The sequence below is a fragment of the Perognathus longimembris genome, chromosome 21 (assembly GCF_023159225.1).
Source record: "Perognathus longimembris pacificus isolate PPM17 chromosome 21, ASM2315922v1, whole genome shotgun sequence".
Lineage (NCBI taxonomy): Eukaryota > Metazoa > Chordata > Mammalia > Rodentia > Heteromyidae > Perognathus > Perognathus longimembris.
The window spans coordinates 6,862,371-6,887,700 of NC_063181.1; the positions used below are offsets into that span (position 1 = coordinate 6,862,371).

The 25,330-nt window shown below is 43.1% G+C and overlaps 2 protein-coding genes across 3 annotated transcripts in view; both read left to right on the top strand.

Moving 5' to 3' along the window:
• The first annotated feature begins 58 nt into the window (after positions 1-58).
• Positions 59-25,330, top strand: part of Kctd9 (potassium channel tetramerization domain containing 9) — a 38,986-nt gene continuing 13,714 nt past the window's right edge. Inside the window, exons 1-12 of one of the 2 annotated variants that reach the window (XR_007208590.1) lie at positions 59-167; positions 4,778-4,899; positions 7,354-7,397; positions 9,511-9,607; positions 10,269-10,327; positions 10,498-10,626; positions 11,551-11,618; positions 11,714-11,809; positions 12,596-12,745; positions 13,105-13,210; positions 13,943-14,076; positions 15,008-15,934. Coding sequence is in view for 1 of the 2 variants with exons in the window: in XM_048330994.1 (XP_048186951.1) it covers positions 120-167; positions 4,778-4,899; positions 7,354-7,397; positions 9,511-9,607; positions 10,269-10,327; positions 10,498-10,626; positions 11,551-11,618; positions 11,714-11,809; positions 12,596-12,745; positions 13,105-13,210; positions 13,943-14,076; positions 15,008-15,124 (1,170 nt within the window). In the remaining variant the exon portion in view is untranslated. Of the gene's footprint in view, positions 168-4,777; positions 4,900-7,353; positions 7,398-9,510; positions 9,608-10,268; positions 10,328-10,497; positions 10,627-11,550; positions 11,619-11,713; positions 11,810-12,595; positions 12,746-13,104; positions 13,211-13,942; positions 14,077-15,007; positions 16,775-25,330 lie in introns of those variants that run through there. The other variant, XM_048330994.1, reaches the window with a different exon arrangement.
• Gnrh1 (gonadotropin releasing hormone 1) lies at positions 20,921-24,863 on the top strand. The gene is made up of 3 exons (XM_048330995.1): positions 20,921-21,073; positions 22,524-22,619; positions 24,686-24,863. The coding sequence occupies exons 1-3, from the start codon at positions 20,921-20,923 to the stop codon at positions 24,725-24,727; spliced, it is 291 nt and encodes a 96-aa protein (XP_048186952.1). The 3' UTR covers positions 24,728-24,863.

Genomic DNA, 25,330 nt, shown 5'->3' on the forward strand with positions numbered 1-25,330 from the left:
TGGCGAAGGGCGGGGAGTCCGCGTGGGTGGAGGGAGGGGTCGGGCGGGAGGAGAAGGAGGGGGGCGGAGGGCCGGCGGGGAGGGTGGCGGCTCACACCGGACCCGGCGGGGGCCGCGCCATGAGGCGAGTCACCCTGTTCCTGAACGGCAGCCCCAAGAACGGGAAGGTAAGGGGGGCGCGGGCCGCCGGAAGGGGGGAGGGGAGGGGGAGGGACCGGCCGGGGAGCGCGCCGGGCCCCGCGGCCTCGGGACGCCCGGGCCCCGGACCCGCCCGCCGCTGTCCCCCGCCGGGGGGAACCCAGGGGGGCCGCTGTCACCGGGGCCTCCGGGCCGGGGGTCCCCTCCCCTCTGCCTCCCGCGGGGGACCCACACCACCACCACCCCCGGGCCCCTGATGACCCGGCGCGTGAACTCCATCAGCCGCATGAATTGAGGAACCGTGTCCGCCCGGGGTGGCATCTCCGCCCGCCGGAGGTGCCGGACGGGAGCCCCCCCCCCCCACCTCCCCGTCCCCGGTTTGCTAGGGGTTCGGACGCCCCGGGCCCCACGCGCGGCTTGTGCCCACCCCACTTCACGGTTAGGCCGGCCGGCCGGAGCGCGTGGATGTGCCGGGACCCCCCCCCCCCTCCCCACCCCCTGGCCGGGGTAAGGCCTCCCCGTCCAGGGCGTGGTGCTCATTTCCCCAGCAAGTCCCCGAGGAATCCTGAACCTTCTCAGCCTCCTTCGGTTCCTTCCCTCGCCCCACCCAGGAAAGTTGTCCTGCCACTTTGGAAAATTCTAGCTGTGCTGGCCGGGCGGCCCTGGGTGATTGTGGCCGAGCAAACAGCCAGCCTTGATATCAAGCTCAGGTAAAGGTGAATGGCACTCGGTTATTTTCCAAGGTGCTTTGCTACACATTCTGGAAATAACAAACTTTTTTAAACAGCAGAGCTGTCTAAAAGTTTTGTTGTTGTTTTGGTTTTTTTTTTTTGTTTTAAATCGCTTTCCAGCTACTCTGCAGTTTTCCATACCCATGTGTTGTAAACCCCACGCCCGAACCACAGTGGGTTTGTGCACTACAATTTTGTGTTCTGGGTTTAGAGGTTTAATGCTCATGCCAACACGTTATCTGCAAAGATTTCACATTCCTGAGCTCCAACCTCAAAAATATGCCTCACCAAAGTGTCACAGTCTTTCTGATCATTTGTCACTGTTTCTAAACCTGTCTCTTATAGTTAGCTGGTGTTCACGATCTAAACATTTAGGTTGTTACTGAGTGAGGATTTAGTGTTGTGATTGTAATATGACCTCAAAAGCAAACATCTCTGCCCTGTTACTCTGTGAAAGACAAAATGCTTACAGCATAAATATTCCGTATCTACTGAATTCTGTAGTTAAAAGTTGGCTGAGTTGGTCTCTCTTCTTCATCACCATTCTAGAGACTGAACTCACCCCTTATGCCACACCCCCCAGCCCTTTTGCTTTTGATTTTTCTGATGAGGTCTCCAGCTAACTTTGCTCTGACAGGCCTCTGACTGGATCCTCCCTTCTCTATCTCTTGAACAGCTGGAATTACAAGCATATTGCCACAGGCCTCATCCAATATTATTTTCAATGTATTTTTTTAAAGCTCCTTTTTTTTTTTCAAAACTACCCTAATGTTGACCAGGACAGATTTTTTTTTCTAGAGAATCCCAGAAGACCAAGAAGAGTCCATTTCAAATAATCACAAATAAATAGGTGGTATGCTACAAAGATCATAAAAGTTCAAGCACTTGCTACTCCACTAGAGAACATACCCCCAGCTCAGTTTTTCCTCTTGGCCTGATTTAAAAAATACTAAAATGACTTATACTTGACAAAAGGGCAGAGTAATGCATAACAGCTTGAAATATGTATTTATTTACTGTTTTTATATTTATGTGTGTAAATAGGATTGGCAGGATTCCTTGAAGAACATGCTAAAACAGTGCTGAGTTTGATTTCTCATCCACCTGCTAGAATGTCTGTATCACTTACATTGTCTTCTTTACCTAGTTTCTATTATTTTTCTTCATCATAAAAGTAACCTATGTTTTCAAATGTGTTTTCCTCTCCTACCTTGGTCAGTGGTGGTCATACTGGGCCACGGAGCTGCGGGGTGGGAGTGGAGAGGCACAGATTTCTTTCCTCCATCCCAGGCTCACTGTAGACTTTCTGTCTGGCATCTCAGGATGAGTAAGTGGGGTGTGTTCTGATGTTGGAGGGAGGCCACTGCCTTCTCCAGAATTATTTTCCCATGTGAGCTGTACCTGCCACAGAGGGGCTACAGGATGATCCATCAGAGTTCAGGACAAAACACACCTATTAATCATGTTCTTACTCAAAATAGAGCCACGTGAAAACGTTGAAAACAACAGGGCCCTGGTATCTGCAGTTCTGGGTTGTGTCAGGCTTCAAAGGAAGGAGGACAGGGAGCAGCCTCACTGAATGGTACCCTTTGATTATGATAGAAGCATAGGTAGGTAGGTAGATAAATAGATAGGGAGGAAGGGAGGGCCACTGCTCAAGTTTAGCATCTAGTATCTAGGTGTAGCATCTAGTATCAACTAAGTTAACCCTGGCTACAGGGCCAAGTGATTCAAAGATGCTACAAATAGAAGACAATATTAATTATGCAAGCAAAGTAAACAACTAGGAAATGGCAGAGCTGCTGCTTCTGGCATAAACTATGAGATCTAAAAAATAAAAGAGCCCCTTTGGATCTCAAGTCAAAAATGCCAACTCCTAAAAAAAGACTGAAAGCACCATTTAATAATTGCTATTAACAGTCAGCTTTCCCCTCCGTGTATACTGTTCTTTGGAATATCCATTTATAGGGTGAAGTCATCCTAATTTGGAAGACATTTAAAAGTATTTTCCAGCATATGAAGACAAATAGCCTTGGGATTTTTTTTCCTTCTTCCCCCTTTTTTAGAATGTTGAATGTTTAAAATCAATCTGGTATTTAAGAATCTAAGTTATTGATAACTATTTCTGGGATCTTTCTGGCCAATTCACAGTCCAAGTAAATGAAAATCCTTCTATCATTTGGGAACGTGTACGTTCTGATGATGGTATGTGATTTATAAGTAACCATATGATGAGCACACCCCCCAAAATGTTTACAGGATAGGGTGCATAGTCAAAAGTATTTAGAAAACCTAATCCTAAGGAATTGGGCTCTTAAAACTGGTGGTAGTGTTTTAAATTGCTCTAGAAAGGTCTCTTACCTTTCTTCTTGTCTCTCACAGCCCCCATCGTTCTCTGGTTACTAGTCCCTGTAGCCCTTAACACTAAGGAAATGGGAAGGAAGATTCAGACATTCACATATGCATGGCTGCTAAGCAACCTGTTGTTCATGAAACCAGTTTCTGTACATCTTGAGAATAACACGCTTGAGTGTTGACTAATAAGTTGTGCAAATCACAGGCCTTCAGTGAACTTCATTCATTTATTCATTCATTCATTTAGCTAATACTCACCAGGTACCTTCTGTTACTGAGCTACCATCCCAAACACTGGAGACAGTGGGTTAGAAAACATCTTCATTCTATACTGATGTTTACATTCTTAGTCCAGGAAATAACTCTTTCTTTCTGGCTTTGATTTGAGGTTATACAATATATATGTATATACGTGTATGTGTATAGTTGTATTCAGTCAGATTTGAACTCATTACATTATTAGCACTGAAGAAAGTAAAAGAAATATATGAACCTTTCTTTGCCTCTTGAAATCTAAACATTAGTGAGAACCCTGTAAGGGCTCACTGTTTAAGCTTAAACCTTTCATGCTATATTTCATACATACAAAAGAATGGAATAAAGAATATTAATAAATCTGCACATGGCTTAAGTAGTAGAGCACTTGCCTAGCAAACATGAGGCTCTTGAGTTCAATCCCCAATACCACCAAAAAGAAAATTAACACATACAAAAATTGAAAGAAAAATAATAAATATCCATAAACCTGCCATACAATTCTAGGCACTAGTATGTAGGCAATTATTGTGTTTATTTTCCTGCTCCCCTGCCTTCCTATAAACAGCCATGTTCATGAATTTCATTCTTTGCCATTTTTTTCATTTTTAATCAGTTTTACCACATATGTATATTCACCTAACCTACATGTTTTTGTCTTGGTAGTTTTTAGACATTGTATTTTGTTTGCATCATATTGCATTCAGTCTTTTGGAACTTTATTCCTTTTTACTGCTTCATTAAAGTCCACTATATGAAAGCCACAACTGGGCACTGGTGGCTTATGCCTATCAATCTTAGCTGTTCCGGAAGCTGAGGTCTGAGGATCGTGGTTCTCAACTACCCAAAGCAGACAACTCCTAGAGACTTCTGTCTCCAAGTAGACAGCGAAAAGCCAGAAGTGGAGCCATGGTGCAAGTGGTATCACATCTGCTTGAGCGCAAAGAGCTGAGCAAAACTATGAGGTCCCCAAGTTCAAGCCCTGGCATCAGCACACACACAGACTTGTGTGCGGGTGACAGCTGTCGGAGTCTGGATTCACGCCATCTACCTGCACAGCCACAGCCTGCTGAGCGCAGCTTAAGGTGGTGGATTGCCATTGGGCTCTAGGAATTTCTTAGCCTGTAGTTGTGGCTTCCTCCAGGGGGTCTTCAGTCAATAAACGCGTCCTAGAAGATAGAAGGATCCTGTTAGGAAGCTCTTGAAATCTTGTCCTAATCAGATTTCCTCAGTGCGAGGTGGTTTGTAACTTGTGGGTGATGACATTCACTGTTCAAATTAATTTGGTGTGTTCACAGGTGGTTGCTGTGTATGGAACTTTATCGGATTTGCTTTCTGTGGCTAGCAGTAAACTTGGCATAAAAGCCACCAGTGTGTACAACGGGAAAGGCGGACTGATTGATGACATTGCTTTGATCAGGTAACTGTTGCCTTGGTCTACACTGCCAGCAGTGTGCCTTTGGCTTCTTGGTGCTGTGCTATTTCTCTTAAGATGGCAGGTGATTGTCTAGAACTAACTCTTTGGACTTAAGATATATTGATCAGATAGAGAACTCTTAGTATATCTCAGTATACTGATAGTCTTTCTGCAAAGCTCCTACATGATTAGAAGGAATTTCTTCTTCATGATACTTTACATAGATCTAATAAGACACGAAGTTGTTTTCCTTCCTCCTTCCCTGTTCTTTTCTCTTTCCTTCTTCCCTTTTCCTCTTTTGTCTCTTCTTTAGCAGTTTCTCACTATGTGTAGCTCAGACTAGCCTCAAACTCATGATCTTTCTGCCTCAGCCTCATAGTGGTGGGATTAGAAGCATGTACCACTGTGCCCCGTTTGGCATGATGCTGTGTGTGTGTGTGTGTGTGTGTGTGTGTGTGTGTGTGTGTGTGTGTGTGTGTGTGTGTGTGTGTGTGTTGGTCCTGGGGCTTGAACTCAATGCCTGAACACTGTCCCTGAGCTTCATTTTTTTTGTTTTTGTTTGCTTTTTGCTCGAGGATAGCACTCTACCACTTGAGACACAGTGCTACTTCCAACTTTTTCTGAGTAGTTCATTGGAGGTAAGAGTCTCACACACTTGGCTGTCTGGGCTGGCTTTGAGCCATGATCTTCAGATCTCAGGTTCTTGTTTAGCTAGGATTACAGGTATGAGCCACCAGTGCCTGGCAGTTTTTTAATTTAAAATTAATTAATCTCTTTGTTATATATATATATTTGTTTATTGTTAAATTCTTTTCATGAGAATTTAAATTTTATAAACGTCACAGAGACTTAATTTTGTGAACACATGCTTTATAAAGTAGAATTGTAAGTAGAAGTGGAACTCATGTTCAAGCCCCAGCACCACAGTAGTAACTTTGGGAGAATTGTTTTTGGTTTTTATGATTATTTTTTAAAACAAACATCCCACTGTACATCACTTTGATAATAAAAATTTGAAAAAAAAAATCCCACTCTTTCCTTAGAAGGTCAGAATTTTGGACCAGGAAAGAGATCATAAACAGAAAATATGGCTATCAGAACACAAATTAGTTTTTTATGCCAGTGTGATTGCTTTTTTGTGGGTTGTTAAATTGGCAAAGCATGAGTTTGTAAAATTGATGGTGTGAAGATAATGATGCAGTAAATTACAGTGTGTACAAAGTGCAATCCCTGTAAATCCCAGACAGATGACCTTTCAATGTATTGTACTGCCTTTGAAGTTAATCAGTTTTAGTCTTTTCACTTTACAAACAAGGAAACTAAGCATCTGAAAAATTACAGGACTTACCCAGGTCATAGACTGACCCAGGTCATTGATTTTTGTTAATGAAATGAAACGTGTGTACTAGTCTAAAAAAGTTAACCAGCATTGTGAGCAAGTAGAGAAAGTCTGAATAAACTAAGGACTTTGTAGTTTTTTTAGCATCTTATCTTGCAGCCCAGCTGCAGTTTCAGTGGATAAGTGAACCCGCCTCATTTTCAAATGCATTCTGCTCCTAAGAAAACCTCAACTGTGCTTCTAGGATGTCCTACTGGACATGCACAGCACAGAAGGATGCAGCAGAGTCGGCAGTGCGCACCTGCTCCCTGGCTTTTAGTCTCCAGTAGTGTCCCATCATCTGTTTAGTCTGAGAGTGGGGAGGGCAGGAAGGAAGATACACGCTGATATTTAGAACTGTAGGTAATATTCAATCCATTTCCATTTGAGTGTATCGTGGGAGCATTAAATAGATGTCCTTGTATTTTCCCTGAATCTAGTATGGAAATTTATTTTCATTTCTAACACAGGTAGCTGCTTATGAGTTTAGAGAGACTTTCTATCGTTTATTCACAGGTAAAGGATTAAGGTGAAACTGAAGATAGCAGTTGACTGTGGCTTTAACCAGCATAATAGTACATTCTTAAATTAATAAGAAAGCCAAATGAACATAATGCGCATTGTGATTTTTTTTTTCTCTTTCAAAAATGTATCCTGTTGAGCGATTGCTGGTGTCTCACATGGGTAATCCTAGCTACTCAAGAGGCTGAGACCTGAGGATCATGGCTCAAGCCATCCCAGGCAGGAAAGTCTGTGAGACGCCTATCTCAAGTGTAACCGGCAAAAAAGCCAGAAGTGGAGGTGTGGCTCAAGTGGTAGAACCCCAGCCTTGAATTAAAGAGCTAAGAGAGAACACAAGGCCCTGGAAAAGAGGGGGGGGGAAAATCATCCATGTACAGAATCTTATTTGAATTTACATGTTGAAACACTAGGTCCAGAGAATCAGCAAAGCACTGGAAATTTAGCATCTTTGCAGAAGGATTGATAGCAAAAATGTATTGTATACGTAATTCTAAGGAACCGTTCCTGTAATGCACAGATAATGTGGCAGTAGCTTGAAAAAATTTTTGTTTTCCCAGGGATGATGATGTCTTGTTTGTGTGTGAAGGAGAGCCATTTATCGGTAAGTAACTTAAAAGCCATTTTCTTTTGCCAAAAAAGAAAAAAGTTAAATATTTTTCAGTGAATTTTAAAATTTAGAAGTTGTCCAGCTACACTTAGTTCTCCAGGATCATGGGTTATGTATATTAAAGTCTAGCTTTTATTTGAAGGATATGCTGATTTCAGGATGGCTTTAGAGTATGTTCACTCTTTCATGTTCCTGTTTATGCTCTGGATTTTAAGTATTGATTAATTCATGATAATGATAAGGTGATTTTGATTTTAGAAACTAAAAGTTCCTCGTTATTAGTGATTGTCCAAATTTCTCTGAGTGTTTTGTCACATATTTACAAGCATGTATTGCTTACCGAAAATTATACAGGCCAAAAAATACTTGGCCTCAGCTGTGTACAAAGGCACACCTGAATATTACCGTTAAGCTTGCAACAAAGCATAACTGAATTTCTCAAAAGAATGAAGTTGAGTAACCTGGTGCTGGTGGCTTGCACCTGTAACCCTAGCTACTCCAGAGGCTGAGATCTGAGCCTCCGGCAGGAAAGTCTGTGAGGCTCCAGCCATATCCAGCTAACCAGCAAAAAGCCAAAACTGGAGGTATGGCTCACGTGGTAGAGTGCCAGCCTTGACTGAAAAAGCCAAGCAAGAGCAGGAGGCCCTGAGTTCAAGTCCCAGTACCAGCACCAAAATAGTAATAATAATAATAAATAATAATAATAAAATGCATTTGTTTAAAAGCATGTAGTAAATAGTAGGTTCAGGCTAGCCTGGGGGTGGGAAGAAACAACTAGAGCAAACATGGGGGCTGGAAGTATAGATATAACAGTAGTGCACCTGTCTAGTAAGCAGGAAGCCCTGAGTTCAAACTACTACTACCAAAATACAAACAGTTTTTTTTTAATGGATCTTTCTTAACTGACTTTTTCCTAGATCACCCAAAAGATTTTCTTCCCTTAAGTACAGCATTCCAGTAGACCATTTCTTGGGGTGCTAGTTTGTTTTGGGTTGGTTTACTTAGTCTGTGGTATGTTCTTTTCAATATGTACTTTTAAATGTGTACATTTCTTATCATAGAAAAACTTTCTTGAACTTTAAATCACGTTTTATCTTGCCTCAATTCTCTTCTTTTTGGATTAATGTGTATGTTGAATCTATCATCAACACTTGTCTTTTACATTTGAAACCTTTTATAAATCCTCTTTTCTTTTTTTTCTTTTTGACTTTTCAGGCCATTTCTTTTTTACCTTTTCCTTCAGGCATTATCTGTTGTGTTTATTCTTTGTGTTTCTTCTAGTGTACCCTTCATTTCTGAAATCGCTTTAGAGTTCTTTTCTGAACTTTATAATCCTATGTTATGTTGTTGTATCCTTTATAGTCATTTTAACCTGTTGGTATATTGCAGTATGATTCTTATCTATTGGTATTTCTTTCCTAGGGAAGTTATTTTTCTGTTCTTTGAAAATGCTTTTATATGGATTTGGTCTCAATACTAACTTGCTGCTCATTTGACATGAAGTTAGTTTTCCTTAACCTGAGAAGGGAGGCGTGACAAAGGATTCTCAAGTGTCCTTTTCTGTTGTTTCTGGGGTATTAATATGGGCTTAATTAACACACACACACACACACACACACACACACACACACACACACACAGCTTTCTGGTCTGGCAGGCCTTCATAACTCCTACCTGAACTCCTTTTTCTTTGGTCTCTTCCCCAGCTTCTTGTCTTCTGAGGCATTGTCCTTCTGAGGGAGTTTTGCCTGATTGCTTTGCAAACAGGACCATTTCCAGCCCTTGGGGTCTTAGTGCAGTCCCCTCATACCACCACTCTAGGGGAGCGTATCCATTTACTGTTGTCAAGTAGGCGCTGGAATTCTGTGTTCATCATGGACTCCTTGCGTCTCTGCTTTTCTCCACAGATGCTAGCAGCCGCTGCTCTTCCAGCTGTGGGTGTGGCTGGAAATGCCCCCTCACCTAGTTTGTCCTCAGTTCTGCCACGGGTTGTCCTGTAGAGTTCTCAGATGCTTTTATGGTAGATTGAGTTGAAAATGTATCCTATTGCTATCTTTACAGCATTCTCACTCTTAATACTTTTATGTTTTCTGCATGTCCTATCTAGATCCTCAGACAGATTCTAAATCACCGGAAGGACTGTTTGGGTCTAACACAGACTGGCTAACCTTAAATGTCGGAGGGCGGTACTTTACAACTACACGGTAGGTTTGTGTGTGTGTGTGTGTGTGTGTGTGGAGAGAGAGAGAGTCAAAGTAAAAGATAGGTGTAGTAGTGCACACCTAAAATCCCAGCCCTTGGGAGGCTGAGGTGGGATCATGAGTTTGCTGTCAGTCTGTGCTACCTAACGAAACCCTGTTTCAAAAAACCAAAAGAAAGAAAAAAACAAACCGCATTGAAATTTGTTAGAGACAAACTTATGTTAAGGGAATCAGAGAAATGTTAGATCAAAAGTATCTCTCACTGGGCACGGTGACTCAAGCCTGGAGTCCTAACTACTTGGGAGGTGAAGATCAGGAACCAGCTCAGAAAAAGACGAGAGACTGCCTCTCAGCCACTGGCTGGGGGCAGGGGTTGGTGTGTGCCTGTCACCTCCAGGGACCTGGGAAAGCACAAGTAGGAAGATCACGGCGCAGGCACATAGCTTGCTTAACGGAAGCGAAGACAGTATTTAAATCAAAGAAAGCTCCAATGAGCTGTGGTAAAGGCAACTTAACTTTACCTTTGTATTCTCCAGCATCATTCCTGCCAGGCTGTCACATGTCTTTTTGAGAGAACAGCTGAAATCAAGTGTCCTTTTGACTTAACTATGTTTTGTTTACAAGGACACATAATGAGGTGGGGTTTTTTCCTCTGAATTCTTAGGAGCACCTTAGTGAATAAAGAACCTGACAGTATGCTGGCCCACATGTTCAAGGACAGAGGTGAGTCCCAGGTGCTTCTCCTGTTCGGGGATCTACTTACATCTGTGCTGGCTTTGCAGTGAAATAGTCTTACAGGAGTAAAAACTGCTGGTGGGTGACACAGTTTTTCCTGCACACATTCTAACTTTGTTTTTTTGTTCCTGGGGGGCTTTCTTGTACTAAACACACAGGTGTCTGGGGGAATAAGCAAGATCACAGAGGCGCTTTCCTAATTGATCGAAGTCCTGAGTACTTTGAACCCATTTTGAACTACTTGCGTCACGGACAGCTCATTGTAAACGATGGCATTAACTTATTAGGTGAGTTTTTCGCACATGCATTATTAGCATCAGAGAGACTGGCACAGGTAGATGGTCTTTGGTGTATATCTAACTCATGCCTTTTAATTTTAGATTCTAAGATTTAAATGCCATCACAAAGTACTTTAGGGGTTTGGTTGCTTTATTTTTATGAGTTAAACTGTGACTCTGACTTGGCATTCAGTTACGGATCCTGTTACACTGGAAAATAGAGTGCTGCAAAGAAGCAGCCGTGCTTTTGAATCCGGTGATTTTAGTAGACCCTCAGTTCTACAGCTTACTAGAAAATTAACTTGGGGAAAGTTCTTCAGAGTATCTTTTGAAAAGGGAGTATTACATTTTCTTATTCTGACCATACAAGGTGAACAAATGCCTTGTTATAAAGCAGTAATTGCACATTTGAAAGCTTATAGACCTCTGTATTAGTAAACTTGGTATTGTTGCCACAAAACACTCAAGCCAGCTAACTTATGGATGGAGAAGGGTTTAACTCACAGTTCTGGTTGGCTGGAATTTACTTGTTTTTTTTTTTTTCCAGTCCTGGGCCTTGGACTCAGGGCCTGAGCACTGTCCCTGGCTTCTTCCCGCTCAAGGCTAGCACTCTGCCACTTGAGCCACAGCACCGCTTCTGGCCGTTTTCTGTATATGTGGTGCTGGGGAATCAAACCTAGGGCCTCGTGTATCCGAGGCAGGCACTCTTGCCGCTAGGCTATATCCCCAACCCCAATTTACTTGTTTTTTGGTTTTCCCATTGCAGAAAATCCTGGGTTATAGATATTTTTCAGTATTTTATTTGTACTTTCTAGACATTAGTCACTTGTCTGCTCTTAACTCATCTGTTGAATTTCAGTTCCATTGTGAGAATTTAGCACGCATGGAAACGAACTGCTGGCTGCCACAGTGCCATGCTTCTTGTTCCCACAGGTGTGTTAGAAGAAGCCAGGTTTTTTGGCATTGACTCATTGATCGAGCACCTGGAAGTGGCAATAAAGGTTAGGCTTTTTAAGTTTTTAATGTGGTCAGCAGTACATTTATTGTGGGTATTCCCCCCAAAGCCCCACTGATTTCTTCAAATACCTTTTTCAAGAACTCTCAGCCACCAGAGGACCATTCACCAATATCTCGAAAGGAATTTGTTCGATTTCTACTAGCCACACCGACCAAATCAGAATTGCGTTGCCAGGTAACCAAAGCACGTTTGCATGGCATTTGTATGACACAAGTGTGAGTAGCCCTTGTTTTGTTTTCCAAGAAGTTTTCTCGTTGTGTTTTCATCCGTGCACAGACTACCTGGACATTTTCATCCTCACATACTCCCTGGTTAGGCCAACTCCATCCTGGGGCTTTTGTTTTGATTTTGCCTTGGTTTCCTTTTTCCTGCAAAATAAAATTTAATTGTGGGCCACAGCATTGATTTCCTTTCATAATGGCTATCCAAAAACAGATACATTTGCCATTTTTATGATGATTGTGCCTAGTATACCAGCTTTTGTGAGGATTGCAGCTAGTTTAAAAAATTAGTATTTGCCCAGTTGCTTATGTATGGTTAGTAGCAGATACTTTTACCTTTACAAATTATAGCAGTACAGATTTTTGAAGACCCACATATCCATTTGTTTCTTAATAAAACTCCTGAGTTCTTGAATTAATGACATTTAAAGTATCACTAAAAATTTAACTAAAATCACATTGATTAGCAGGTATGTCACTGGTAGAGATTTCTCCTTAGAAATTTCTATGCATAAATGAAGTATAGCCAGGCTATATCCTAATATATGCAGTTTCTCATGAGAAACACTAAGAAATACATTCGTGTATCTAAATTGCATTTGCTTGTGTTTCGTAGTAAACTCCCCAGTGACTGAATTAGAAGTTGCTTCTGAAACACTTGATGGTTCGCTATAGCAATTAAATTTAATTCAGACAGATGATTTAAAGATGATGACACTTTGTGCTTTTTTAATTTCAGGGGTTAAATTTCAGTGGTGCTGATCTTTCTCGTTTGGACCTCCGATACATTAATTTCAAAATGGCCAATTTAAGCCGCTGCAACCTTGCTCACGCAAATCTGTGCTGTGCAAATCTTGAACGAGCTGATCTTTCAGGATCAGTGCTTGATGTAAGAATCCTTTTGGGTTATAGGGCAAACTAAAACCATTATGTCTCACACGAAGTGAGCATGTTGTTGTAAATTTGTTTCTTTTGGAACAGTTCTTCGTTGTTGTTTTGTTCTGGGGACTGAACTCAGTGCCTTGTATTTGGTAGGCAAGCGGTGTACCACTTAAGCCACACTCTTAGTCCCTGTAAGAGAACTTAAAAAAAAAATAAGTTCTTACTGGCTTCCATTAAAACAGTCTTACAGATGTTGAATGTGTGGGATTGGGCCTTTTCCTCCTCTGTGTATGTCGTTTTATTTTATTATTTGCACTATGTGTGACCAAAGTATAAACCTTCATGCCAGGACTGTTCTCTTTGCAGTGCGCAAATCTCCAGGGGGTCAAGATGCTCTGTTCCAATGCAGAAGGCGCATCCCTGAAGCTGTGTAATTTTGAGGATCCCTCTGGTCTTAAAGCCAACTTGGAAGGTGAGAGCCTCTGTGTAGACATTTGCGAGCAGTAATGACAAAGCCCAGGGACGTGGTTGTGAAGGGCAGAACTAGATGGATGATGAGAGGATTGGTTTCCGGTCAGGTTCAGAGTATGGCGAAGGTGGTCTCATTTGCATGCCGGGTAAAATTGAGGACTCAGAAAATAAAGCCTTGACTCTTCAATAAGGCTTCAGTTAGAGAATCAACATCTTCACTTCCAAATAAGATAAGCCATCCTGACTTTTGTGCTAGTTAATTGGAGATATAACCCTGTGAGCTTTTTTCCTAGGCTGGCTTCAAGTGGAGATCCTTAGACTTCAGCCTTCTGAGTCTCTAGGATTATAGACATAAGCCATCCGTGCCCAACTCCAAATAAAATAAGATGTTCTGATACTGACCAAAAGGAGGAATTTCGATATGTACAAAGCCAGAAGGGGTTTTGGTCCTGTGGTACTGAGGCACTAGTGCTCTGATGCATTTGTGAACTGGACCTTGACCGCTGTGTGTGTAGGGGCACAGTGCTCACCTCCCTCGTCCTAAACTTACGGAGGCATTTCATAAAAGGGCTAGTTATCAAAAGACAGAGTTGATTCCTCTCCTCAAAGCACTGAGGAGGCATTCTTGCCCTGTTGCCATAAATAAGCAAATCGTAATGTGGAGCTCTACATCTGTAAGCTGGCTAAGAACGTCCAATAGGAGCTTTAGGTTCAACTCCTCTGTATGCTGCAGGTGCTAATCTGAAAGGTGTGGATATGGAAGGAAGTCAGATGACGGGGATTAACCTGAGAGTCGCCACCTTGAAAAACGCCAAGTTGAAGAACTGTAACCTAAGAGGGGCAACCCTGGCAGGGACTGATTTAGAGGTGAGTTCACAGCGTCTGTCGAGTTCCAGGACTCCAGAATGACCAGTGGCATCGCAAGCAAAGCCGCTGGCTGGGCCGAGTGGCCCGGTTGCCCCAGTCCAGCTGGAGGGCCGAGTTCCTTTCCCTTGTTCACACCGGTTTCAGTTCCAGAGTCGCTCTGCCACCAAATCAGAGACAGCTGCCCCAGGGACAGCTCGTGTGACCTTCAGCCCGCCTAGCTTCCTTTCTCTCCTTGTCCTTGGGTCTTTTCCACGTAGGTACATTTGATTGATAGAGGGAGGTCTTATTCATCCAGCAACATTTTTCATATATTTAAAATTCCAAGGAAGTTAATTTTTAATTGAGACCTTGCCATCCCCAGGGACTTGAGCAGAATCTCCGTGTCATCTTCCCTTTGTTGAGATCAGAAAAGTTAACACACAGCTCCATTCTGCCACGGTGCATACGTCCACCTGAAGTCACCAAATTGGGGAAAAGGCTGTTCCCGGCTGTACAAATATTAGGGCTGCAGAGGGGACAAATCCACTTCATTTTTAAACAACGAAGTAAAATCTCAAATATGTTTAAAAATAGGCTTCTCCGCCTCATGCTGTTTGTTCTTGATTGGGATTGTGGTAAATGGGTTTAGATAGTAGTTATTACGTCAGGACTCACGTGGGCCCTCGGTGCCTCCTCCTGACACACAGGAACTGTGGTGTGCTTCCTTTTCACCTTCTCGCTGAACAAGTAGCTGTGTTTTCTGGACATGTGTGCAGCTCAGGGTGGAATATAGGTAGAAGGACACCTGGCTTAGGATACGCCAGAAGAAATGCTCCACAAAGAGGTTGGTTCTACAGGAGCAGTGTCCTCACATGGCACGATTACTTCTAGGGGGATCGGCCGAGACCTTAATTCTGCACCTGCGTTACACGAGCCTCCCTTGGTCTTGCAGAACTGTGATCTGTCTGGGTGTGACCTTCAGGAAGCCAACCTACGGGGTTCCAACGTGAAGGGGGCCATCTTTGAAGAGATGCTGACGCCGCTCCACATGTCCCAAAGTGTCAGATGAGGGCTTCGGGTCGAAGGAGGACGGCCGAGAAGAAAGATGGTTCCTTCATCATTTTCTTTCTCCACTCAGATGTCTAGAAGAAATAACACTGTACCGGAATTTCTAAAAACATTTAGAGGATTGCGCTTTTTGTTCAGTGGTGCATAAAGGGGAAAAACGTGAATTTTCCCCCCACATTCTGATTTTAAGAAAAGCTTTCATGTAATAGATGTAGAGAAGGAATCTAGATTATACTGCTGCCTTTTGAATGGAGTGGGGAGTGCCTGGTTTTGTGATCAGAAATAGTAGCTCTTATATTTGCTTTTAAATAGGCATGATATGGAAATACCATCTTGGTTGAAGATGCATTTGAGAATTTTAATTTATGGAAAGCACAACATATGCAATTATATTTATTGAATACCTAGATGCAGTATGGATGTTTAAATTGTTCAACTTTATGAGAACATTGGAAAGGTCGTTCAGGTTGATAAATAGCTTTAGCGATGCCTCCTTTCTTTAAATACCTGCACACCCTCTGAATGTGGTGAGCTCAGACTCCCTAAAGCTCTCGTTTTCAGGTTCGTTTTTCTGATGTTTACTTTTTAGAGCAAGTAGCTACATGAGAAGCTCCACCTCAGTGAGAACGGAGCGACCTTCCCAAGGCCGGCCCTCTGACTCCAGAGGAAGGCCAACGTGCCTGTAGCTCTGGCGTCCCCAGAACGAGTGTGGTGCGGGGCCACTCTCGGCGAGGTCCACTGACACCGCTGGCTAAGTACGTGATCAACACGGGCATGGAAAGGTACTTCAGAACCAAAAAGCCAAAGGTGCGTCTCGTCTACTGCAAGCGCCGGTTCACAGGGCCAGCTTAGACATTGACCTGTCGGAAGGCAACACAGCGGGCCGGCCAGCACAAGCCCCACAGTGGGGAACGAGGAACCGCAAGCTCGCGTCTGACAGTAGCCACCAAAAACACGAATCTGAAGAAGCGTTTGGCTGGTCTAAGATGCAATATCAGTTGGTCAGCACCTTTGATTCTTTTACTTCTGTTTTCTGTTGCATGTGTTTTGTTCTGTTTAATCAAAATTTAGCTTGGTTTTCTTGAGTCGTTATCTCGGCTACAGCAGCGAGATGGGGCCTTTCCCCCTTCCCCGTCCAGTGTCCTTACGTGTACCCCAAGAGCAGGGATGTCAGCTGTGTCCAAACGGGTTCTGAATCCTATAGCCTCATCATTACCTTAGGCAGTGAACCGCGGAGCACCATCTGTGTCTCCCGGGGCAGGGTGACGCGGTGTCAGTATTTCCGTAGCTTCTCTCTCGACATATGCAAAGCTTTCCTCCCCAGAGAGGGGCTGCCCAGCCCCGCGGGAGGAGGGCGCTCCTCTACGGGGGAGGAAAGCAACTGTAGAAATAAATTATTTTCTTTGCTTTATTATTTTTACCAAGACAGAGAAGTATTGTATTGAAAGATATCTATTTTCATAATCAATATGTGCCTAAATTATATTTAAATCATTTCACTCTGTACTATATTTTCAAGAATTATAGAGTGTGTTTGTTCGCTTAAGGGTACCTCTGTAGACAAAGCTAAAACTGCAGAAGGAGCTGGAAGACTGAAACACAGTGTGCTTAGAATCTGCATTAATAAACAACATGAAATGTTGAAAAGACATTCCTTCTCTGTTATTTCCCTTACTGGTTTCCAACATGGACCCACAACCAGCCCTAAGGGGGCGGGGGTGGGGTGGGGGGAGCAGGAAATACAACATAGCATCTGTTAGGGACTGATCTGCTTGAAAGTACCAAAATACACCTTGTTACCAGTATTCGTTATGAGCTAAAAATCAGGACAGTGCCTCCCAGTGATTTATTTAATTTGCTTGGGTTACTCTGGCTGATGAATGTGTGCAGCTTGCATTATGAAGGTGAATGTCTGGTCTACTCCCAACACATGTTTTTTTAGCCTGACAATTAAAAGAACTGGAAAGGAGAAAATTTCCAAATATTGAAACTTGCATTTTGCCCCAGGGATGAAATGTGCCATCTGTCCACATGACTTAAAATAGTTGAGTTGGGGGAAAGAGGCTGGGGCGAAGTTTTAGCCTTGAATTGTTTAGATCATACACACTGATAAAAGTCAGTTCTTTACCATTACCCCAGATCATTTGAAAGGATCAATGAGGACAGCCGCAGGACCTCAGGCAGCCAACAAGAAGCATAGCCGTCTGCCGCATCACAGACCAGACCTTTCCCATCCCTGGTAAAGCAATGCATATGTGACTGAACCTAGTTCCTTGAACTAGTACAGTTTCAAGGGAATTTTAGTAAGAAATATTGTCAAGATTCTTAGGAAGGTTTCTATTATAAACCAATATTTTGCATATTTTTCCCTGATGGTTCATTTTGCAAATCTTTAACTAGAAAGCTACCCTGAAATCAAGTTTTAAGTCATGTATAATATATTAAAACCCCTAGAATTGTATTAACTCCCCAAGGAATAGTATATTTTAAATCAGAAGGTTCACTACTACAAAGAAAAGTGGCTAATTATTTCAGCGTGAAGCACCTTCGGTGAGGATTAGTGCTCTGAGACCCTTCTATCACCTGAGGACACGTGTCAGCTGCAGTTAACCTTGAGTTCTTCCTGCTGAGATTTTGCATTAGGGCAGAAAAGATGTTTTTCATCTGTCCTCCAGCAAGCTTATGAAACCATCATCATTATAACTTAGAGGTGTTTCAGAGTTTGAAATGAAGCAGTTTCCTCTCTAAAGCCATTCTTTGAAATTGGGGGTGAGGGGTAAGGGAATAGGGCAAAATAAAATCCAATTATTTAAACCCAGTTTATTACATTGAATTATTTGGTACAGCAAGTCACAAAATACCCAAGCAGGTTACTAAGCATCAAAGCACATTGAACTGCAAAGCGGTTTGGTTGTCTAGTAGTACAGAAGAGAATGTAGAGCATATTGAATAATCTCAGACCATGTTGCCGTGTTTGTCTTAAACATTTCAAAGCGATTCTCTTAAATTCTATACCAACTGACTGAAACCTACAAGAAACCCTGTGATACTCGCCCAGAGGACTCCCAAGTCTTAAGTCACTGGTAGTCACAACCAAAACCACTGTTTCTGTTAAGCAACACTCTTGAAGTACACCCTTTAACAGAGTACACCCTGTTTGGACTGTTTGAACCAACACTGTTTAAACCTAATGAGTTCCTACTGAGAAGTAACCTCTCCTTGCATATACAATCTTCCACTCTTTATGTCAGAAGGTACACTGATTATGATACCTAAATGAAAAACGTAGAATGATTCCAAGCCAATCAGTCTTAATTTGGGATTTCCCACTAGTCGCACCCCCAGCCCCATCCTCGAGAACTGGAAAACTATCATGGAGAAGGCTGGGAAAAGCAGGGAAAATGGGACCCTGTACTCGAGATTTACATTGCTCTTTACTTAAAATCCTCAAAATGACATTATTTCCATTTCCACGACTAATGGGTTTAACATCGCCTGAGAAGTTACCAATCAACTCTAAAATGAACAAGTTGGCTTTTTTCCCCCCTTAAAGCATTTTACCATTTAGCCAAAGTAACAGGCTTTACAAGCTAGTGTATATCAAAGTTTAGTTATCAGAGAAAACATCTGAAACAAAAATAAGAGGAAATAGGAGGACCAATCTGGTTTACAAAGTACCGACTCGTTCATTCATTGACACGTTCATTTATTCAAACCTACAGAACGTTGACTAGATGCCAGCGCCTGCTAACGGGTGGCTAAATAGGGGAGAATCATTGACCGTCATGGGTTACATAGATCAGCAAATTAGAGGAAGGTAATGAACACAGTAAAGAGTGCAGAGTTCTAGTTGTCTTTTAAATGCATGTGTAAATAACATATGCAAGCAAAGTCATGCCTTGGAGTAGGGGTGGTATAGCTATAAAATTTGGATAAAGCAGCCAGGCTAGTGTCACATCCTGTAATTGCAGCACTTAGCTGGCTGAGGTGGGCAGATCATTTGAGTTCTTAGATCAGCCAGGGCAGTATGTTAGGGTAGCCTGGACAATATATTAGACCCCAACTCAAATGAACATCGGGGTGATGATACCTACCTTATTCAGGTGCTTATTCCATGCACCTGTTGTTTCTCCCCTTCGGCTCGCTGCTCTCCATGCATAGGTGGGCATGTTTTAACTCTGTAAGTATCTACTAATCGAGTGGATCCATCGGCTTCTATCGTGTGGCATGCTCTCACCATCGTTTTAGTGCTAGGTTCCTTTCTTACCTTTGTCGTGCTACCAAAGGCTTCAGAGGGAAGGAGGGACCTGGTGGGACAAAATGTTCACTGTCATATGCTTGAGGGTCCTGTATGGGTTGGTAAAATGACAATCACCTATTAATGAAGTACATGGTTAAAACTAGAAACAACTCAATGATCAGTGTAAATCCTTCCTTGTACAAATGGAATCTTAACAGCTAAGACTAGCTTCCAAGTGTCCTGACTTATATATTTATTGCATCGTCTCTCTGGAGGAAGTTCTTGTGTACACATTTAACCTCACTTAATATCAGACATCTTTTTTTCCTTGGATTCTTGGTAGGGCTGCCAATTTCCTCAAGGGAATTCAGCCTCGTTAAGATCTTAATCTCTTTGGATGGTGGCCTTAGCTATAAAAGTTTTAGCTGAGGTTTTAAATGGCCTGACTTAAGTAATTTTAACAGATATACCAGCAGGTGTTCCAATTACATACATCATTAAAGGGCTTTAAGTGAGGATTTTAAAAAATGACTTTTAAAAAAAAATTTTTTTTCATGTGCAACATTATTTACCAGCAGGAAATATTTCAATGTCCTAGAAAAGTTTCATATAAAAAGGAAGCTAGGAGAATAGAAAAATCATAGGATACAACACACCGCAGAGGAAGCTTGGGATCCTGTTGGGTTTTGCCTCCAAACAGGTAAAATTGTGTGTGTGTGTGTGTGTGTGTGTGTGTGTGCGCGCGCGCTGTTGTATATCTACAGGACTTTATATACCCCCAAAGGATAAGTCCAGGTATGATGGTGCCTAAGGAACCCTTGACCTTCAGTGACCTTTTCACCATTAGCCACAGAGATACAGTCTTTGAAGAACCCCAAAGCTCCCTGACCAGTTAATTTTAGCCTCTTCCCCATGAGATGAAAATTAATGTAGAGGCAAGTGACATGGGACAGTTAGAAGCTCTCTTAGCAAGCGAGGTATCTGCTAGGACTCACCACCTGAATACAGAATCCTCTCTGCAACAGACAGACAAGCTAGAAGTAATACTTGAAAGACTACAGGACAGATGGTCAGCAAAACGTCATTAGTACCACCGTCTAGCCTTTGAAAGCAAAGCAACTTTATATTTGCCAGAAATATCTAGTAAGGGACTATGTTTCAAAGCAGTTGGCTGAAAAACAACCTCTAATGAGCAAAATGTATTGCAAGAACATGGGATTGATAACAGTTGAACCGTGTGTTTTAATAAGCAAATAATAAAAACATAATGAGCACAAAAAAGTACTGAATTAGAGTTTAAAGTACAGAGGTTTTGTGTGTGTGTGTGCGTGTGTGTGTACACACACGCACACGCACACACTGGTTTTTGTTCGTCTCTGATGGCTTGGAAACCCAAACAAGCAAGCAGATGACGCTGTGTTTCAATGTCTGTGTGTAAGAGCTGTGTGATTCCAGCATCCAGCTTCTGAAGGGTTGATGACGCGGATGCCAGGCTTTGCCTGAGCGGTTCCCTATTCTCGCTCCTCCCCACCCCGGGTGCGTTCTGTCCGTGTAGGGATGTTGCGCAGCGTGAAGCCGCTTCCAAAGCTGCTGGCTGGACTTGTTCTACTGGCACTGTGTGTGGGGCCCTGTTCCAGCCAGCACTGGTCCTATGGATTGCGCCCCGGGGGGAAGAGAAATGCTGACAACTTGCTGGACTCTTTCCAAGAGGTATGTTCCCCTCGGCATCCAGGTGGGACCTAGTTTGCTACAATGTAGCCATGAAACACCCAGTGTGAGCACTAATGGTGGACGGTGCCCTCTAGCCAGGACACACAGGCCACGGAAGATAGGCCTTGCGCAAAGTACAAGCGCCATCTTCCCACCTTCTATTCAGACAAAGACTTAAAGAAACGGGTCGTGACCACTGACAAGGGCAAGACAGCGCGTCATACTCTCAGATCTTTATGACAGTCAATCAGAATATTTCTTATCAAGGGTGGATGTTCTGTCATTCCACGGGAGACAGGCATTTAAGCAGAAAGAAGCAGGGAGGCTTGGAGTCCAAGAATTAGCAAACTTATGGGGATAACCCCCTGTAGGAAAAGAGTGTAGATTTTATTTCATATAGTTTAGATTACAGTACTACTACCAGCACAGTCATGGGGTACTTAAAAAAAAAGTATATAATCTCACTTTTTGTCAGGTACAGGTGGGTAATGCCTCTTAGCTGAGATCAGAGGAATGAAGCCAGCAGAAAAGTCCATGAGACTCCTATCTCCAAGTAAGTAGAGAGAGAGGGGAGAGAGAGACAGAGAACAAAACTGGAGGTATAGCTCAGGGGTAGAGACCATCCTTGAGAGAAATGCCAAGCAAAAGCAAGAGGGCCTGAGTTCAAGTCCCAGGACATGGACATGCAAAAAACCATTTATGTTAGCTGAGTAACCTAAAAAAAAATGTAAGGGAAATTTAGCTGGGAAAACTTAAAACCATTTAGTTTTATTTGGAAAGGAATCATTTTTGGTTTTGTTGTTGTTGTTGTTGTGTTTTTTTTTTGAGAAATAATAAAGAAGTCCCAGAATTTGAAACTCTCCTCTCAAGAGAAAATACATAAAAGCAAATCTCAGGAAAAGCCAGAAAATAAAAGCCAACTCTACTCACAACTCGAAGCTCTTGCTTCTTTGTGTGTTCCGGGTCTTTCTAGGCTCAAAGTACTTCCTTTTCATCTTGTCCATTCTTTCTGTCGGCGGCATCTCCAGGTCTCCAGTCCCTGTGTAAAATGGGTCAGGTGCTGGTGGCTCACACCTGTAATGCAAGCTGCTCAAGAGGCTGAGATCTGAGGGTTGCAGTGTGAAGCCAGCCGGGGCAGAAAAGTCTTGCAAGACTCTTATCCCCAGTAAACTACTCAAAAAAGCCAGAAGTGGCACTGTGGCTCAAGTGGTAGAGCATGAGCCTTGAGCACCAAGAGGCTCAGGGACAGCGCCCAGGCTCGGAGCCCAAGCCCCATGGCAGAACTGCCCTAAGTGACCGTCCCCAGTACTGATACTACAACTTCCTCTTCCTCTTCCTGGGCTCTCCCACTCCTAGACCTCACTCCCCACAGACAGTTGGTGGTGGAGATGGAAAAATGCCATTTCATCTCATTATCTCCATCTTCAACCACCACGTTACTTTTCTTCAGATAGCCCACGAGGTTGACCAACTGGTAGAAGCCCCGCGCTCTGAATGCAAGGTCCACCAGACTCATTCTCCCCTGAGGGACCTGCGCACCGCTCTGGTGAGTTAAAGTGATTCCACCCCCCGACTTTTCTGGCAATACTGGGGTTTGAGTTTGGGACCTCCTGCTAGGCGAGGGCTCTGGCACTTGAGCCACACCTCCAGATCTTTTGGAAGTGATCTTGAATTCAGCCCTGCGGAGATGAAAAGGCTCTTTGGTACTGCTTACACTCCCAGCACTGTGGAGGGTGGGGGTCATTTTCCTAACTGCTGGGGCCCCTTTTACCTCATTGCATCCGGCAGACAGCATTCGGTGCTGGAAACTCTTGTCTTCTTGTCTGAAGTTGCACTGAAATCTCCACAACACTTTTTGCAAATTCTGCCCAACAGATCTCTTCCCACTGCTAATTCTTAAAGTGTAATTAGGGTACAGTTGTCTAATTATACTTTAATTCTCTAAGTACATCCATCAAACCTACTCAGCTTTCCCTCAGCTGGCTCAGCAATTGTTCTAAGACATGGTTTTGGAGGACCCTGGGAAATGCTGAAGGCAGACACTTCTCTAGATGTTGTTCCTCCACTTCGGATTTTAAAATTCCAAACAGGTACATTTAGAGAGCCACAGATTTAGTTTGTAGGGTTTTGTTTTGTTTGGTAGAGCTAAATTCGCACCAAAAATGGGAATTTACTAACCAACTATAGGCACTAGTACTGGGGCTTGAAGTCAGGGCCTGGGCACTATCCCTGAGCTTTTTGTTCACGGCAGTTCCACTTCTGGATTTTTGCTGGTGAATTGGAGATGAGAGTCTCAAATCATGATCCTCAGATCTCAGCCTCTTGAATAGCTAGGATTATAGGTGGAGCACTGGAGCTTTTGATGGGAAAAATAATAATACAAGCCAAGTGGAATACAGAAGCTAGCAGAATTCAATGTCACTGCGCTCCACGGTTCACTTATTTGCTGCTGTCTGAAAAGCATTATGGTCAATTATCAATTGTGGTCAGAAGAGGGAAAGCCTGAATAAGCTATAGATGAAGATAATGTTAATTGTCTTGAATAACTTCAATTTCCATGCCCACAGGACAAAGAAGAAACAGGGATGACATCTTTATTTTCTTTCTTATCCTAAACATTCTTCATACCTGATTAAAAAAAACACCAAGTAATGAATTTTCTCAAACATGGCATTACAAAGCAATTTAAAGAATGGCTGGTTTAATTCACATTGATCAGAAATTGCTATCACCTTCTTCCTCATATCCTATCCTGAAGCTAATATTATGTAGATTTTATTCTTCTTATTGCTGTTAGTAAGTAGCTTAACAAGACACATTCTGCAAGGCATGTTGGCACATACCTGTAATCCCAATACTCAGGAGACTAAGGCAGGAGGATTGAGAGTTTAAGGTCAGCCTGGTCTACAAAGCCACTCTGAGACCAATTGGGCTATCTAATGGGAACTTATCTCAAGCAAAAGAAAACAAAAGCCAGATGCCGGTGGCTCTCATCTGTAAGCCTAGCTACTCAGGAGGCTGCGATCTGAAGACTGTGGTTCCATGCTAACCCAGGCAGGAAAGTCCGTGATAGTCTCATCTCCAATATATGGCTCGGAAAATGTCAAAAGTGGTGGTGTGTTTCAAGTGGTAGAGGGCTAGCCTTGAGCAAAAGAAGTTCAGGGACAACGCCCAGTCCCCTGATTTCAAGCCCCATGACTGGAAAAAATAATTACCAACCACTCTAGCACTTTTCTAGTTCATGACAACAAATGGACCTGCCCCTCCTTGATCCCTATTTTAGAAATCAAAATGTTGGGCTGGGGATATAGCCTAGCGGCAAGAGTGCCTGCCTCAGATACACGAGGCCCTAGGTTCGATTCCCCAGCACCACATATACAGAAAACGGCCAGAAGCCGCGCTGTGGCTCAAGTGGCAGAGTGCTAGCCTTGAGCGGGAAGAAGCCAGGGACAGTGCTCAGGCCCTGAGTCCAAGGCCCAGGACTGGCAAAAAAAAAAAAAGAAATCAAAATGTTATATATACATATATGTATATATATGTAGATAGATATATAATGAAACTCAGCTGGCCACATCAAACTTGATACTATTTTTTTATTTGTGTGTTTTTCAGGAAAGTCTGATTGAAGAGGAAACAGGGCAGAAGAAGATGTAAATCCATTGGTGGGAGGACCTCAAATCCTGAAGTAGAACAATGAAAAAGAAACTTGTGACCCATTATGTATGTATGGGTACATCATGTGACTTTCAGACATTCCCACACCAAGCTGCCCTACTTCCTAATAAAGCGATGTGCCGTGGGTACAGTGGTAGAAGTGTGCAAATGCTTAACTTCCCTGAAGAGAGATGAGGTGACATCAAGTGTCTGTGCTCTGGGCCCTACTCTCCCCCGCCCCCCCCCCCCCTGCTGAATCCACAGAGGAATAACCATGTTATTCAGAAAATGCTGGTTCGGCTAGCTTCCATAGGACTGGAACTTCACGTCCTACCGTTTGCCACAGAAGTTAAGGAGGAGCCATGTAGGAAGGAGTTCTCAGCCTTTGGAAAGTCAGGCAGAACCCCAGTGAGGCCTAGGGGCTGGGGGAAGGGGTCTCACGGGGCGGCTGGTCCACTGACCCATTGGTTCCATGTTCTGGCCCAGATACACGTGGACAGTTTGCAGCTGTCTTAATCTGGTTTCTGCTGCTCTAAAAACGTGCCCAAAGCTGGATGTGGTGACTCACACTTGTGCCTCTGACACTCAGGACTGAGAGTTCAA

Bases quoted from the DNA above. Each gene is read 5' to 3' on its own strand.
- Gnrh1 (XM_048330995.1), top strand. From the start codon at position 20,921: ATGTTGCGCAGCGTGAAGCCGCTTCCAAAGCTGCTGGCTGGACTTGTT. The intron at 21,074-22,523 runs GTATGTTCCCCT...ACTTTTCTTCAG, and splicing joins TGCTGGACTCTTTCCAAGAG to ATAGCCCACGAGGTTGACCA. The intron at 22,620-24,685 runs GTGAGTTAAAGT...TGTGTTTTTCAG, and splicing joins GGGACCTGCGCACCGCTCTG to GAAAGTCTGATTGAAGAGGA.